The sequence below is a fragment of the Oenanthe melanoleuca genome, chromosome 2, assembly GCF_029582105.1.
Source record: "Oenanthe melanoleuca isolate GR-GAL-2019-014 chromosome 2, OMel1.0, whole genome shotgun sequence".
Lineage (NCBI taxonomy): Eukaryota > Metazoa > Chordata > Aves > Passeriformes > Muscicapidae > Oenanthe > Oenanthe melanoleuca.
Window position 1 is genome coordinate 89,153,537 of NC_079335.1, and position 18,184 is coordinate 89,171,720.

General features: G+C 37.3%; 1 protein-coding gene across 3 annotated transcripts in view; it reads left to right on the forward strand.

The window, feature by feature from the left end:
- Nucleotides 1-18,184, forward strand: part of CDKAL1 (CDK5 regulatory subunit associated protein 1 like 1) — a 376,336-nt gene that overhangs the window by 101,505 nt on the left and 256,647 nt on the right. For all 3 annotated transcript variants that reach the window (XM_056482895.1, XM_056482897.1, XM_056482896.1), the window contains one exon: nucleotides 17,369-17,465. In XM_056482895.1, coding sequence (XP_056338870.1) covers nucleotides 17,369-17,465 — 97 coding nt within the window. The remainder of the gene's footprint in view (nucleotides 1-17,368; nucleotides 17,466-18,184) is intronic.

Consider the following 18,184-nt stretch of genomic DNA (forward strand, 5'->3'; position numbering starts at 1 on the left):
CAGTTAGTGCAAGAGGAGTTCAAGGTCTCTTAGATTTGTCTAATAAACTTAACATAATAAACCTTAAGAATGTTTAACAACATGCTAAACATGCAAATACAAACTGACATGACCTCTTATTTTGTTTTACCAGTTGAGGTTGATCTCAGAATTTTTTCCTGAGGCTTGCTCTTGTATCCAGTGTTGTTGAGAGGGTGTCTGAAGGATGGTGGTTTTGTTTCCATGTAAGATTTTACAAATTACTCTTCTACTTCACACTGTAGCTTTATTCTTGGTTTATCTGTAGTCTGATAAAAGGGTTCCTAACTCACTGTGAGTTTCAAATGTAAACACTGCCAGGTCTGAGCTGGAAAGCAACATTCCAGAAGCTGTCCACCCTTTCAGCCATGGTATGGGGTTGCCCCCCTTCATCTTGCTACTTTAAATTGCCAGACTTTTAAACATGTACAGATTCACCTTGCTGTGAGACAAGGAATTCTGACCTGAGTTAGGTGAACTATTCAGCTGAAACTCCATCAGTCAGAGACCACAGATGGTTTCACCTTTTGAGAGAGACCTCAGTTCTAAACCAGATTGACATAAAATAGTTTCTACAACAGTACAATCCTAATGTATCCATGGTCTTTGGAAAAAAAGAACATGAATGTTGAGATTTTGCATTCAGAATAATAAAAATATTGATTGCTGGTTGTTACAAGATCTTTCTGGCAAAGCAGAAGTTCTTAATTCAGCTTCTGTGTTTGTGTTGTGGTATTACTCAGGTACTTGGCACACTATATATTTTTATAATTGGATAATAATGTTTATGTGAAGAAGTTACTTTCCCCCCTCAGTTTTTCACTGATTACAGTCACAAAAGTATGTGTGCACATAATAAATACTGAAAAAGGAAAATTTCATTTGTCTGGTGTCTTTTGTACAAGGAAGATGCAGAGATCTACAAGAGATCTACAAGGACATTCCTACAAGACAAGGGGAGAATGGCTTCAAACTGAGAGTGGGTTTAGATATTAGGAAGAAATTCTTGACCATGAGAGTTGTGAGGCATTGGAACAAGTTGCCCAGAGAAGCTGTGGATGTCTCATCCCTGGAAGTGTTGAAGGCCAGGTTGGATGGGGCTTTCAGCAACTTGATCTAGTAAAAGATATTTCTGCACATGACAGGGAGTTTGGAGCTAGGTAATCTTCAAGGTTCCTTCCAACCCAAACCATTCCAAAACTAAAATTTTATTTATGGCATAAATTGTTCTTTAGTGTGTTATCTTCATGTTTCATCAGAATTCTCAGAGCCCAAAGTAATTCTTACTTAGTGAAGCAATAATTGTGAGTGAATGTCAGTTGTTTTGGTACTTGTGAGCTTTTGTTTTGCTAATGATGTCTTCTAATGGTATAGTTGAAGATCAGATGTTGACCCTTCATAACCGTATTTCAAAATCATCTGGTATCTGTCACAAGTCTTCAGCCTATTCAGCACTTTCATTTTATTTTAAATACTGCTTTGCTAGAAATAAGGCCAAATTTTCCAGAGGCTCACATATTCAAGAAATTTCTATGTTTTGTGTCAGCTAGCTTTGTTGCTTTTACTTCTCCTGGTTAAGAAAGATTCACTTTATCCAAAATCCTTGTGAAAATAATGGTGTCTGAGGTCCTGTATCAATAACCATAGGCTTCTGAGAGGAATATATTGAATTTAAAATGTTCAGACAGTTGATGGTTGGTAATTGCCCTCCTTTAGAAGAAGTTGTTGATTATGTAGAATATGGAGTAATAAATGTGTTAACCATTCAAGCATGTTAAATTATTAATCAAAACAGGAGATGCAACAAAAAGATAAACTTTTTCTATTAGGGCTTACTTACCCATGATAATTTCAAGTGTTGTGTGGTTTTTGTTACAGCAGGTAATTAGAAACTTTGCTGCTCTGCTGCTTCCCTTTGCTGCAGGTGGTTCTTTAAAATACTTGGTACTATACAGTGGTGTTTGTGTTTCTTCTCAAATAATTTACTGTCTTTGGAATATTTTCTAAACAGCATTTCTTAGATTTGAATTGGAAGAAGTTGGGAGGATTTAGCCAGTCAGCTTCTCAGACACAATCTTTAAGGCAGTAATCAGATTTTTCTTGAAAGCAAATGACTTATTATATAGTGGGAAAACAGCTACTTAAATATCAGTCTATAATTTCATTAGTTTTGTTATTTACAAAGAGTACTTTTATTTTAATTTTTTTTTTTAAACTTTGGACAAACAGTAGATTCCTCAGCTTCCTAAAGAGGGAAATTTTCTTCTGTCCCCAGGTAAAAAAAACATGATCTGTGATGTTGTAATGAGAATTTCCGAAATTCATACTCTATACCCAAACAATTTTACTTTGAGGTTGTACTTTTACTGAATTTCCTGAGACCTTCACTGTTTTCACCCTGTTGTCATAGCTAACAGGGTGATTTTCAGTAAATCCTTCCTTTTTGCTACCACTTGTGAGGAGTCCTTGTCAATAGTATCTTCTACATCACCCTTCCAAGAAGCCTGTTTGTAAGCAAAGATGTGTCTTGCTCCCCCACACTGATTAGCTTTTACTGGGAATGCAAACAAACTGGTCTTGCTATTTTTATACCCAACAGATGGGCAACTTCTGCTGGAGTGAGATTTGCTTGACAAACAGAAGTTCAGTGTTACAAGGTGCCTTCCAACACAACTATTTGTCCCTCTGACCTGTTTGGACTGTTCATCTGGTTCCTGAACTGAGCAGTGTTTTTCAGAAACCTTAAACCATCACATTTAATTATGTCTATATTTTTACCCTAAACATTTTTCTACCCACAAGAAGGTGATGGCTATTTTTGAACTGTGTCAGGTGAAGAGGAAATCATAAATGGGTTTCAAACTGATAGATTGAGAAGGATTAGGGACTTTATGAAGCTGATGATCTTCAGTGGGGATTATCTCAGTGTATAATGTGTTTGTCATTTGGAAAGAAATAAAAGAAGCCATTAAAATTGTCAGAGAAGAAGACTTTAGACTACATTGATATTTGTGAGAATAGTTCCTTAGCCAGTCTGCAATTCTGTAATCAAGAATGAGGAATGTGGAATAAAGGTCTAATTGGGTGATGTTAAGTCAGCTTTTAAAAATATCTACAGGAAAATGGAAAAAAGTTACAAGATGAAGGTTAAAACCCCTAGAATTTTGGCAAAGAGGCACTAATGTTATTAAGGGAATATATATGGTAGAGAGCTCTAAGAATAAGTGAAAGGCTATGTGCATTAGAAATAAGAAGAGAGAGCTTACCAATTTTGAAGTGGCATTAAAGGATGTATATTTATTATACATCTGTAGTATTTCCTGTACACATTTATACAAAGCCTGTAAGTGCTACCTTTTTAAAATGCCATTGGCTGTGGTAATAATTGATAGATGTTAAATTGAACAAGTGTCGCACTGCTGAGAAAGTTCCATTAGATCAGGGCAATGCTAATATTGGAATAATAATAAAAGAAACAATAGCAAGAGGAAAGCAAGATGCTCCATCTGTACTCATAAGCTCTCTTTGTCCTAGAGAGATCTGTAAGCTAAGCAAAAAGCAAAAGATAGGAGAGCATTATTTACAGCTCATAGAGAAAACTCTTGTTGATAGCCATGGAAAAAGCATCTGGTGTTGCTTGGGCTTGCAGAGGACTGCCAGTCTGGTATTTGTGCTCTTCCTGGGATATTGGCTGATCATGTGGAGTGCTGCATTTATAGAAGGAGGGGCATGTATGACTCAGGAGTCTGAGAAGAACAGGAGAGAAAACACAGGTTTTCCAACAGCTCCCAAGCACTTCCTGTGGTACAAATAGGAACTGAAGTGTGTGTTTTATGGATTGGATAAATTCTATATATTGGAAGATGGTAGCTGGATAGACACTGACTGTAGACCATAGCTTCAGCAGTGGTTTCTCTAAATTAGCATTCTTTTTGAAGTAACAATCAGCAAATACTGTTTTCAGGAAAACATTGGCCTCTTGAACTGCTCCTTTCAATTTATGCATCCCTTTTATTGTGGCCAGTTTTGCAAAAAGAAAATCATAATAAAAAGAATCATATTGGGCAGTATTAATTGAAGTATTGTATTGAATTGTATTAAATTGAAGTAAATGTGTTTCAGATTCTCTAATACCAGGAGGCAGAATACCAAGAGCGAGAATGGTTGGTAACATATTAATTAAACTGTATGTAAGTTAAAAATATGGAGAGTATCATTGTGCATTCTGATGTCAAGGTCAAGCACACATATTTTAGAATACAGAACATGGAATTAAGAAGTTGGATTGTTAAAATTTATAACTTTTGAGAGTTATGTGCAAACTCTCGAATTATTCATGTACTTTCAAAGCTTGAGCAGTCCTGTTGAATATCATAACTCATTGTGAGCACCACACATACTCTGGTTTCATGCTTTAAAATTGATAAAGTCAATGTATGAATATTTTAAAATATTCATGTGTGTTTTCTCCTGGGTTACTTTCTAAAGCAGTTGTTGTTAGAGGCACGGTTTGGGAGAAGTTTGCTGCAGCAAATAATTCTTGGTGTCTGTCTTTGTGTTTTCTAATTTGGTATCTCTGTTATTGACAGTGTGATTTTCTGATACTGATGGCATCTCAAACTGGATGGATACACAGTTTATCCATCTCAGTGTTATTTTAAATACAGCTGTTTCCACAGAGCAGGATGAATACAGTCATACAGTGTCTCTTTCAGTTAACCTTGCTTTAGTTGTAGGGTGTTGTCTGGGCCTGCCTAATTCCCTTCAGAGGGAAGACACTCTTGCCTGGAACATCTGATAGCTTTTTCAGAAAGTGGCAAATACTGGCAGAAATAAATTGATATATATTGTGAATGGAGGCGGAAAGTAAGAGCAATTTTGGGCACGCTCATGGGAGTAGGGAGGAAGAATGTAGCTGTAACAACATTTTAAGGAGAGTGCATGGGGAATGAAGGCTCTGAAGGCTTCTGAAAGTCATCAGAGTGGATGTGGCCTTCACTTGACCCATGATCAGGGCACAAAACAGGGTAAAAGCTTTAATTTCAGGAGAAGAACAGAACAAAAGACAAGTGAGCAGTTCAGCACTATTTAGCTCTAGGTAAAGAGTATTATTAAAACCAAGTTAGGAGCCTAAGATGTTTGCTCCTTTCTGCTTTATACTCTTAAATCTAAGACACCTTTGAAAAATCAGGTTGAGCTGCTGTTATAATAGCAATGTGGAACTTACCTTTTCACTTCTGTAATTCTGTAGTGTATTTTGAAGTATATATATGCATGTAAGCTCATGTGTCCTGTCCTTACTGATTAATTAAGCTGCCTTCTGCTGATATAGGTAGGCCTATATCTTACACATATGTATCATCTTAAATAAGATTGACACACACTTTGCTCCCCTGAGTTCTAGGGAAACCTGAAGTGTGTTGTCTGACACAAGAGATGTGAAAAGTTGATCAATGAGACACAGATTTTGAAAGGTATTTCAGGGAGTGCAGTACTCAATTTCCTAATCTGAGTTTTATTCAAAAGAGAAGTTCTGCCTTCCTCTGGCACCTGTTTTAAAGACAAAATTCTGCTTGCTGACTGGCAAAGATCTTCTTGTGTTCAGACTATTCAGGAAAAAAGGCTCAATTGCCTATTGAATACTTTGAATCTTTGTATAGCAGCTATGATAGAAAAAAAAAAACCAACATGATGTTTATTAATGAAGTAGTATTTCAAAGAAAAAATATTATACGCTTAGTGCAATCAGAGTCTGAAAAATGTACTTGAGTTGCTATAAAAATTTGGAAGATGTGAGAAGTCTTTTAGAGCAAATTTCAAAGGCATAAGTTGAGCAGTTAGCACTTCTCCCACCCTCTTGAATTGTGCAGTGTTTGGGAGCCACAGAACAGAATTTCTTTGAAATTGCTGGCGGGAGCAGAGGGATTTCTTTTCTGGAGTTTCATAACAGGATGACAATTTCCAGTGAGATTCAGTAGAATTTTGAGCTAAGTGAGCTTGATGCAGAGAGCCCTGCATTATTTAGTATAGTTTCCTGGTGTGAGGTGTCTTGAAGTCTGCAGAGATGCATGCTGTATAAAAAATAGACATGAATTAAAAATATGAGGTAGTTGCATAGGAAATGCTATTTAAGCAATTCATGTTTCTTAGAGGTTTTTAAAGGTTGATATAATCATCGTTGTGAACTGTTTATGTGTTACATAGAAACCTGAATGTTACAACTTTGGTATGACTTTATTACGTATCTGAAGTGCAGGGAAGGAGCTTTAATGAAAATGGCCTTTTTCATTAGAGCTTTAATATAAACACGAATCCATTGCACAAGGAGAGTCTGGGAGCCCCACAGACATGCAGCTGGAGTCTACCTACATTTCCTGTACTCACCTCTGGGTGATCATGCATCAGAAACAAGACCAAGGAAAAGGTTAGAGATGGTTACAGAAGCTTTATCTGTACAACACCTAGCCCATTTTGCTTATGACTTGCAAAGTAACCTTTAAAAATGATTCATTACTCTTCTGATCCATTATTATCTCTAAAGAGATCAGTAATGCACTTTGTGCTGACATTCCTGATCACTGGGATGGGTGACAAAGCTGTGAAATCCTAGTGAAGTGTTACATGTGGTTTACTGCTGCTGGTTATATACTGCATACATAGTGCTGTGCAGTGTTAGAGCCTGCTTATTCTTCAAAAACAGAATATTCTATCTACATGCAGGTAAAGGAGCACTGCAGAGATGGTGGTATGAATCTGATAGAATCAAATTTTATGGAAAATTTGTAGGGGAAAAAAAGAAATTAATGTTTTGGGAGTGAAGTAGCTGTTGTCCCATATATTACAAATATTTATGTTCACTCACACACAGAGAATGACACAGATTATGATGAGCTGGAAGGGACCCATAAGGATCATCAAATCCACCTCCCAGTCCTGCACATCACCATCCCCAAGTATCACACCATGTGCCCAAGGATATTGTCCAAATGCTCCTTGAGCTCTGTCAGGCTTGGTGCTGTGCATTGGATTGCTGTCTTTTAGAAATTAAAAGTTTCGTTGCTAGAATCCTTTAAATTGTTCTGACCTTTTGGATGTGCGTGTGACCTAAAATTTACAGGAACCCATACATTTTTATTATCCCTATAAAATGCCTAGTGGTCTATTAAACTTCTAGAAGATCTAGAAGTTTTTTCAGAAGTTCATCTATTGTAAAAATTATTAGAATGATATCTTGGTTATTTTAGGAAATGTTCTTAGGCAAGCTAAAATGCTTAGAGATATTACTACCTCTTCAGGTCTGACAGAAGTTACAATTCTTAGCTCTCTAAATAATACATTTTGAACTAGATTTAGATGTCTAAACTGGTAATTTCTCAGAGCTACTTCTAGGACTTGTCTTTTTCTCCTCTTCTTCTCAGCAGCCACCCAGGAAATGTTTTCCCAACCATAGACATCAAAAAGCCTAAAAAGAATGGAAGGAAGAGTGCTGCATAAATTGTAAGCAAGGAACAGATGTAGCTACTCTGATCAGTCCCACCTCTCAGTGGGAGTGCACTAAAGCCATCTTAGGCTGCTTGATGCACTTTTGCTTCCACCTTTCTAACAGCATCTTCTCCCTTCCCCTGCTTAAGCATCAGTGACAACAACTGAGTGGAGAATTTTTCCAGCGCTACAAGCAAAAGCAAAGTGCACTTGTCATTCTAGTCACTCTTGATACTGAAGTTAAAAATGCCTGAGTAGGAAAATACAAAATCTATTTTTTCAGAAGCAGGATTACACTTTTGAATCTATATATGTAACCACAGACTCAAAGCTTCAGTCTCTGAAGGAAATAAAATAGTAATATTGTACTGCATGTGCAAAGCCCTTCTAAGGCATAAAGTTAAAGCAATGTAGGAGTCTGTTGCTTTCAGGAATTGTAATGAATGTCTGTAAGCATAGAAACCACTAAGATGTTCTAGCAATACAAAAACCATTCAAATAAATTGCTTGTCAAAATGCAGTCCATGGAGAACTGTTTGGATTTTTACCATTCTTTCAGGTGCAATGTGAAACAATGAGAGATTAAAGATATCAGTGAAGAGTTAGTTGACCTCTTCATAATTTACTATAAGATAAGGCTGGTGGCTAAGTGGCCTGTTGTAAAGAATGTGTGTGGCATGTATGGTGAAGACCCAGAAACATGAGCCAACTCTCATGATCATTCTCAGTTGTGAATAAGTAAAATGTGAACAGGATATTCACAGGAGAGGAAGCCATTTATGGCTCTTTATTTGGTGGGGCTTCACCTGGGTTGCTCTGTCTTCAGTGTAGCAGAGGCAGTTGAGGGATATAAGAAAATTGGAGCAGGTCCATTGGAGAACTGCTAAAATGATCAGGCTGCCATGAGTCTGGCATGTAGGAGGCTAGTGGATAATTTCTGTGGTTGTACAGGTCCTGTGATCAGTTCTTATCTATTTGTTCAGGAACAGTTTGCTGGGCTTTATTGGAAGACTTTAAAGGAAACAAAACCCCAAAGGTTAATAAAAATGTGATACAGTGCAATTTGGACAGAATGAAGGTCCCAGTGTTGAGGAGTGAAATCTCTCTCTCTTTTTTTTTTTTTTATATATTTTTAAAATTTTCTGCTCTGTTCTTTGTTTTTGGTTTTTTTTTTTTTTTTTTCTCATCTGTGTTATAGGCCTTACCTATTTCATAATTCCTCACAAAAACTAGCCACAGTGGGGCTGCTTGTATAGTATTTTCCATAAGGGAAAAATAACATGCAGCTTACTGTTCCGAAAAATTGCTTCATTGAATTTTGTTTCCTTTTCTTTGTTGTATAACTTCTGACAGTCTTATGCACACATAAGATGAAAACTATATTTAGTGCTTCTCAAGAAGTTATTTTTGTTTCTTTCATGTAGTAGCTGTAGCCACCTGATTTTGAGAAACAAAAACCCTGGATGTTCAGAAATTTGGCTGCCTTTCAGGTCTGTGGTTTTCTTCCTCAGCTGCCCTGGAGGAGTCCAAGAAAAAATGAGTTGGTTGTTAGTTCCTTTGTTATCCTCAATTTTTCCTCAGAATGATCCATGTCAGACACACCGTGGAATTGTGCAGGTGTTTTGTTCTGATGACTTGGTAAAACAACATTGTTGTGTCATGTACTGCTCTGTGTGTTTAGTCCATGTAAATTTTGCTTTCTTTTGCTGGATTTTTACCATCCTTACACTATGGAAAAAGAGTCCTGGTGTGTTATACTTAGTAAAAAAAAAACCTGGAGAAGTACAAACAACAGCTTCTAGAAAAAATCCTTTTAAAATTTTGCAGGTAGCCTGTTAGTGAGAAGCATGCTATACCTCTGGGGGGCAGGGGGGAATGGATTATTTAATTTTCATTCAACACTAATTTCATTTTTTAGTCATTGTATCAACAGGGTTTTCTATTACAACCATTGGCCATGCATACATGTAACTTGAAGCCTGCCTGTACTTTGAACCTGAGAGGCAGTGTAGTATTTCACACATTAATTACAATCATTATTCTGTGCCCTCAACTGCATTTCTTTTTTTTTTTTTTTTTTTTTTTTTTTTTTATTTTTTTTATTTTTTTTATTTTTTTAAGAGATGAATAGAACTAAGTGTGGGGGGGGTAAGATTGGGAAGGTGAAGTTGAATAAATTGCCAGTTAACTAAAAAATATAAAGGAGAGATATGCTATACTATGATGGAATATTCTCAATCCTACAGGAATATATGTTGAAAGAAGAGAGGAATAGCATAAGAGCTGTGTGGTTGATATGAAAGTTCACTGTTATGATTTTGACTACCATTTCTTTAATCTGGCAGAAGTTTAGTGTCACTTTCCAAGTGAATTTGTATGAGATTTCCTTCCACTGTTTTTGAGACAAGTGTACCTTTTGGCAATCCATCTAAATATGCAAAAATAAATTCAGAACAGGATTAAGTTTTCCCATTTGAAGGGGGAGCATGATGTCTTGCTTTTTTGACGTAGTAGAGAAGTGAAAATGCTTGCACTTAAGGAAATTAGTGTCAGAAGGCAAAGAGAAAAGACAAAATTGCTGCTAGAGCTTTGGAGCTATTTCTGCTTCTGAAAACTCACCATTGTCACTTCTTAGATTCTTGCTGTAGAAAGGCTAGCAGGGAACTGGAGATTCAGAAAGACAGTGAAGTATTTTTACAACCCTACTACAATTTGTCATCTCTGTGCTAAAGGATATAAAGATTCAAGGATGTTCAGAAACTGCTAATTTCTTTTAAAGGCAATTCCAGCTCCTGCCACCTGCAGCAGTTCCCTGGTGGTTTGGCTTCCAGCAGCCTCTGTTTTTCAGGACTGAGTGGGCAGAACTTCAGTGTATCTGGTATTCTGTGCCTCAGAGAAGTTGAGGATATTTGTGCTGTAGAGATATAAAGATGAAAAAAAGCAGAGAGATGAAGATGAGCACTGAAAGGAGGGAGGAAGGAAGGGAGTTGAGGAGCATAGTAGTGTATCCTACCAAAAATGTGCTTGAAACCAAAACTCATAAACCCCAGGTCTGTAGAGCAGCAAAGGCAAATACTTGGTTGTTTTATCTGAAGAATGGTGGGAGCCTAAACACTTGCAAAATACCGCAGAAAGAAATCTTCTCTCAGCATTCTGGTGAATGCCTTCTACAGAGCACGTATGTCACCTGCATTAGGCAGTGAAGGTTTGTCAGTGTCTGAACAAGTCCTGGCAGACTGTGCTGTTCACTTGACAAGAGCTGGGGGAGGTTTGAACCAGTGAGTGGGTGTCTTGGCACCCCCTGAGCAGATTGCTGGGCCCCAGTCTGCTCAACAGTCTTGGGAGGACAAATGCTATTTCTAGTATTTTCTGTTACATGACAAGGTCCCTCAGTCTTCTCAATAAACAGAAAAAGGGAAGAAAAATGCAAACCAACAACTTTGCAATTACAAGGAAAAAAAAAATATTTAAAATATATATGCTTTTTAGCCAACAAGCAAAAAATCTCTCTGCCAGCAGCCAAGATGAATTTTTTTTAAGGAGCAGATTGTCATTAATTACACTTTCCTTTTAGAACAGTTGTAAGGCTGATAACTTCTAATTATGGGTTTTGCAGATTTGCTTTAAAGTTATGGTATATTGATTTTTAAAAAATCTGTTTTCCTGATCATCTGGAGGGGCAGGAACTGGCATGTAACTATTTTTGCCTGACCAAAAGAAATCCTGGAAGTTTCTTTCTCATGTTGGTCAAGTAATTCAGCATTGCTTGGGGCTACAAAAATTACTAGCCAGGGCCAAGGTGACATTGGAGATTTTTTTCCTTCATCTCATCTTCTTCCTGAACACATTTTTTTTCAGTTTGATAAAATATTTGAATTATTAATTTGAAAGCCTTTGTGGGAAGACCATCATCACCACTACCATGTTATTTTTGTGTAACAACTGCCCAGGAATAGCTGTTGCATCTTTAATTGCTGCCTATAAAGTTACGTTTACAGAAAATTTGAGTAAAACTCAGGCACCAATTTGACTGGGTTTAGAGTTTCAACTCAGATTGCCTTTTGCAGACAAAGCTGCAGTCACTTCACTTGCATGCCAGGTAGTTGGGTGAAAACAAGTTTCCATTCATTTCAGAAACTCAGGAGTAATTTGGTATATAGCATGTGAGTCTTGGAGTTGTTCTCAGAGCTGACATTTCACCTGCTATAAAAAACTCTCTTAGGGAAGGATATTTTTGTGCTTTTATTTATTAATTTTTGCTTGGAGCATGTCTTTGCAACCTCAGTTTGGAGCTTGAGGGAGCAAACATTTTTATCATCTTGAAGTATTTTCAGAGAAGACATGCTCGCTTTCGTCAGGAGGAGGACATGCAACTTATTTTTGCCCTGGAATATTTGCATGTTACCTGGTGGTATCTGCCACAGGAAATGATATTTGACAAGTTTGGCATATGTCCTCCAAGAGCAGTTCAGTAGACTTCAATAATCAGCATAAGCATCCTCAAGTGAACTTTGCATCTTCACATGCCTCACAGATAAATTATGGTAATTCTTTGGGGGCTGTGGAAGTACACAAAAAAGCTGCCATGCTTAAGCAGACTCTTGAGTGGTTCTGTTGACAAGCTTTTATCAGATTTTCCACAAGCCTTTGTTTATGGGGCAATCCCTAACTTTGAAGCAGAATATTTATGCGTTTCTAACATCTTTTTAGCTTTTTACTCACCCACTGTGATCATCATATAGTGACCTCAAAGGTTTCATGAGACTTCTCCTTTTCTGTTTCCTTCCCAACAGCTTTCATTTTCACTCTGTTTCAGTTCTGCTGCATCCCTTCTCTCATGAGCTAACTTAATGGAACAGAATGGTTAAACCCCCCCCAATGTTGGCTCAATAAATTTCTCCTATATCAGTGAGTTAAACGGGGCTGTGGAAGGGCCCAGTGGGCTGCAGAGCTTGGAGCAGAGGAGGAGTGATACCAGATGGCCAGAAGTGAGAAAGAGGGGGTGTTGAAGTTGGAGAAAGGTAAGAGCAACAACAGCAGACAGGGAGGATGGGAAGCGAGCCTTTGGGTACTAATGAGACATTACGTTAGCTCAAAGCCTGTAAAGCCACGGTTCAGCTTACCATTTGTAGTTTTTCAAACAGAAAATAGCTGTGTGATTTCATGGATTTTCACCAGTGTATTGCAAATGCTGTACAGGCACCATATTTTCATTCCGTGGATGTTGTGCTCTCTTTAAAACTTATGGCTTTCTGCTGATTAATTCAGCAGATGAGAGAGTTGGAAGATCTTTCACATATTTGCATCTTCAGCCAAATAGCATTTCTTTTTCCCCAGAGACATCCCAGCACCATTTCTACAGCCTGGGAAGTAGTATCTCCTGAATTTTACTTTTTGTAACCATTGGCAGCCTGATCTCATCATATACCCCACTAATACTGTATTTAGCTAGAGCTGCTGTATCAGAACTTATTCATGTATATTGACATTTCTTTGAGCACTGCTAGACACAAAGCTCCCCTTTGTTTATGGCTTTGCACCTTTTTAAAAACACCTAATAAGGACTGTTGTAGATTTTCTGTAATAGGAGGCCATGAGAATGGTATGAAAAGACTACAATGATGCAGTGCACAATTCAATTTAAGTATACACATCTTATGGGGAAGTTGCCAGTTTTGTGCAGGTACAACAAGGATGTAAGTGCTGCTTTTGGTGGGAATAGCAGCTCGTGGATGGCCAATTGTCATCTGCCTAGTAGGATACAGGTTGGAATAATTACTTTTTCATTTCAGATAACAAAGTTAGTTCCTGTTGTACTTTAGCATTAGAAATAGTTCTTATTTAGTGCTATTGATATAATGCTGAAGAAGCTCACTGTAAAGCACTTTCCTCCTTAATTTCTTTCATTTGTTTAAAAATTCCACTATTACTTCTTCTCTTACTTGTATTTGACTTAGTCCTGCTGCAGGCAACCTTCTGCCCATTGTTTATACACTCCTTCATTATTTAATTCCACCAACAATGGGTTTTGGAGGAAAAAATGTGGGGTTTGCAGGCGACGTATTTGGTTTCACTTATCTGGTACTAGAGCAGCACTTTACAAATTGGATGTTTCATGCTGACAAGTCTGTAGTTTATCAGCTTTCCTCCCTGCAGACCAGACTGCTTTTTATTTCAGAGGCCTGTTAAGCCTTCCTGTGCAGCTGGGATCCCTTGGTGGGGAATAATGGTGGCTCCCTGAAAGCTGTGAGTCACTTAAGAGTTTTCACAGCTTACAAAAATCCAGTGGGCAGCTCTGCTTATGGAAGGGGAATGAGCAGGCAAATACTGGTGGTCTAGCTCCTCTTGTCTCTAGCAAAGAGCAAGTTAGCAATTACTTTCAATATCACAGATTGTCTTCTGTTGAGCCTGGCCCATCTTCTCTCCTTCAACTTTTTTATTGCCTTCCTTCGATTTGAACCTCAGGGAAATGTCCCTAACTTTTTCTTTTGGTGGTTCCACCCGAGTATCTATGTGAGTCATGAAAAAGTGGAGCAGCTTCCTGCTCTGGCTGCCATGGTATCCAGCAGTGTTGCTATACACACAGCACTGATGTAGCAAATGCTTATGGGGAGCTTTTTTGGAGGGTGAGAAGTGTTTCTTTGTCTTGGTTGTATTACTGACTAAATTTTCTTGGAGCTTAAAAAATAAAAATTAGAGAAACCATGCAACAAATTACATAGCATTGTGAGAAAAATATTCCTAACATAAAGTGCACATGAGCAAGGCAGAAATTCTCCAGTTACATTCTCAAATTTGTTTTTAAAGGCAAAATACTTGCAACCTATTTCATTATCTCTGCAACAGAGTATAAATCCTGTGATCTTATATGAGTCCTCTGCTGTATGCAGCACTTCACACCCCTGTTGTTTCCCACTTGCTTTTTGTTCCCCACCCTTTACTTAGGAAGTAGCTTGAATAATTCCTTTCTTAAAAAAAAAAAAAAAGCAATTGCTCTAATTAAATTTCTATTCAGATGTATATCTTGCAAGTAGCTTTTGAAAAAGAGTATTTCTAGATGATGTTTCATGAGTCAATTAAATTGAAAGTTCAAGGTAAAGTTCATGTAACTTAAAAATATAAAGGGTTCTAAAAGAGAAGATGTATTTATTCGTGCCACCTACTAGATTCCATGAGGTATTATTCTCCTTACTATTCATGTTTTTGAAGAAAAAAGACTCTTCTGATACAGTTCTCATGCTAACTAGATTTCTGAAGAATAATTTTTGCAGGCTTTTGTTCATATGAGTAGGGCTCATTAAACAATATTAAAAGGAGGTGACAATATAGCACTGGAATGCATATTTTGAGAAGTGGTTTCTTGAAAATGAGGCAAAAAAATCATAATTTCCTTACAATGGCTTTTCATTTATGGTGGGTTTTATGTATTGTGTGGTATATTATGAAGGTAATGAAAATTGGCTGTGATTGAAAATTTAGTTCTGTCATTCCCACTTAATTGCATTTTAAGGAAAAAAAATTTCAGTGTACAAAATTCTTTACTCTGTAGAGACCTGTACAACTTTAAAAAAGTTAAATGAAAGCAATGCTTATTATGAAGAATATTCATTTTAACTTTTCCCCCCCTAGCTCTAGTTATAGTCCCAGAAGATATGGCAAAATGTTAAAGCTGTGAAATAACATTAAAATGCCATTTAATGTGTCAAGGGAAACTTTGTTTATTTTTTTTTTTCTCAGATAAAAAGACTTGAATAAAAGCTTTTTCTTCTGCAGTGCTCACAGGTTTTCAAGTAGATGGGGCTGGCTGTTGCTTGCAGCAGATTATACCAGATGCCAAGTTGCCTAGGGATGTGTGCTTTGTTTGCTGGAGACAGGGCTTATTGTCTTGCCTCCAGGCATTAGGTTGAGTCTGTTGGACTATATAAGTAGTGATTTTTATCCTTTCACTTAGTGGAGTGTCACATGCTGCTATGTGACATTTTTAGGTAATGCATAAAGTATGATTTTTATTTTCTTATTTTTTCTTGGATACGTAGCAGGTGACCTCCATTGAAGTTTTGCAAAGCCCTTAAATATTTACCACTGAAAGAAGAGAGGGATTGCAGGTTTTGGAGACATGTTTCTATGTTCTGTGCTTAAGAAATGTACAAAAATTAGCATTTTATCATTGTTCTTTACCCACAGAAATATTATCAAGGAAGAGATGAAAAGATTTGCATTTATATTACACCCTTAGTGTGCAAGTAGAGGGCCAGCAAGGTTCTGTATGATGAATGTCTGAACATTCCCTGAAAGTCCTACTTAAACAAAATCAATTATTTTATAGACATTTGCTGCATTTATATTGGATATGAAGTAACAGTCATAATCTATTTTCCTGTTATTTATCACTTGTGTTTGTTTTTTTCCTTTAAAATTTTAGTACAGCAGCCAACACAAGGTATTTGGCAAAATGGCCTGTGATCTCCTCTATTATTACAATTTGTGTATTATTATGAGCTTTTATTTGAGCTATACATTGTAATTAGATTTGTCCATATTACAAGTGTGAAGTGAAAATTCTGAGCAGGGAAACTGTCTGTGGTACCACTCTGGGTTGGTTTGGGATTTTTTTGTTAAAATTGCTTTTGCTGGAGATCAGGAGAAGTTCATTAAGCATCCAGGTGCTTGTTGAACATCACTTCCTTTCATGCATTCATCTTGGAGGCAGCTCAGGCAAGCTGAAGAGGATAAAATTGTCTAAGTATACCTGTGTAATGTGGATATTTTTTTCTGAAAAGTGCCTTAGCCTATTCCAGCCTAACAGTAAAGACTTCATGAATTCATACATTGCTGGAGAAAAGATTCCAGGTTCCAGTTTAGACAGAAGCCAGGAGGTCTTGATACAACATGCAACTGTGAAACAACATTCTTGGAGCAACCCATAATGTTCCACCTAGAAAATCTCCTAAAAATATTCAGCACTTTTCTTCTTTTGTGCTTTGTACATTGTAATGCAGTTGTTGTGTTGGGTTAATGTGCTGAAGGATGATCTTCGAAGTTTAATGAACGTTAGCAGGTTTTGCATCTCACTGTTGTGCATGCAGCCCCTTGTTCCGTGCAGGCCTTCCATTAGTTTAGAGACTCAGTGCTGGCTTGATACTCACTGTTGAATTCAAAGTCAGTAAAAAGGTTACTAATGAAATGAACAGTGTTAACCATTTAATCTTAGTGTTTGTTTTCCTGATTGATGCTAAGGTAGCATTAAAGCTAAGGAATTATGTAAGTCAATATCCAGACAAATGTTTCTCTGCCAGAGGCAAGTACTTAAAGCTTGAAAGTGCTCAATATGCTTAAATACTTAAACATTTTAAAGTAACTGCATATTTCAAAGTAAATAAACATTTTAAGTAAACATCAGAAGACTAATGTAACTGGTCAGTTCTGACTGGTGCTACATAAATATGTCTGTTCTGAGCTAGGGGCTCCTGCCTGCATCCTGTCCTCTGTCCCTTGCATTCTGTGTAACTTCTTGAATTGAGGTTAATTACATGTTCCATCTTTCTTGGCCAGTTTCTCTTCTACCATTTTGGCAAATAAAGTAAAGTGAACTTGATTAGGGCTTTCAAAATTGTGTTTCTGTCCAAGATGTACAATAGTCATGGTCTCTGTACATACTCAAACTGAACCAGGTGCAGTGGCTTCATATGGGGTTCTTTTGGTACATTGGTTTGTTTGGTTTCTGAGGCTCAAACATGCACAAGTCACTTCTGATTTGGTGAGGTCTTCATTGTGGTTGCTTTCTCTTTTACATGTATAATATGACTGTGTTGAAGTTGAAAATTATAATTTAATAAACAGTATTGACACACTGTTTGTCATTCTTTAGGAAAGCCCAAGAAGGGAAGAAGAAAGTTGTTCTGGCAGGCTGTGTACCCCAAGCCCAACCTCGCCAGGAGTACCTGAAAGGCTTGAGTATTATAGGGGTATGTATCTTTAGAAATCAAAGGTTTTCATAAATGTTTTCCATAGGTCTATGTCAATATCTAGACTCTGTTGCCTTTCTCTTGGAAAAAGCAGCAGAGAAGCTTCCTGCCATGTCTTCTTCCTGTTCATCTTTTTGCATTATACAACATTTAAATCTTCCTTCAGCCAAGGGTGATTTTATTTGGCTTTGGCGTGAGGGGAGAAAAAAAAAAAGGGTGCTGCTGTTGGAGCTGACTTCCAGTGCCCTTTGATGCCTGAAAATTTCCAGGCTTCATCCAGGATGAAGGTATCACTTACCATGTTCTTAAAAATACCACAGTTTATTGGCTTGAAGACAACCCTTAAGACCTTTGTCAAAATCGGTGGAAGAAGTGTAGGGGACTAGAGCATATGAATTACACAGGCAAAGCTGAGGGTTTGGTGGTTGTTTTTTTACTTCATACTATTAAGCAGAATGGAAAATAGCAATGATGATTTTGTTTAAATTTGAGGCAGTCTGAAGAGTTAAATCCACTGGTGACTGATTTGTTAAACAGTTACCAAGCTTTACCTTGAAAATGAAACCACAGAGCTTTGAGTTCAGTAATAAATTGTTTTCAGTATTCTTTGGGATGTGGTACTACTGTATCATTGAATCACCTTTGGAAAAGGAAAAAGTAAAATGGGTGAATGGATTTTCTCTTTGCTCAGAGGCCACACAGTTATTGCTCCATAACTG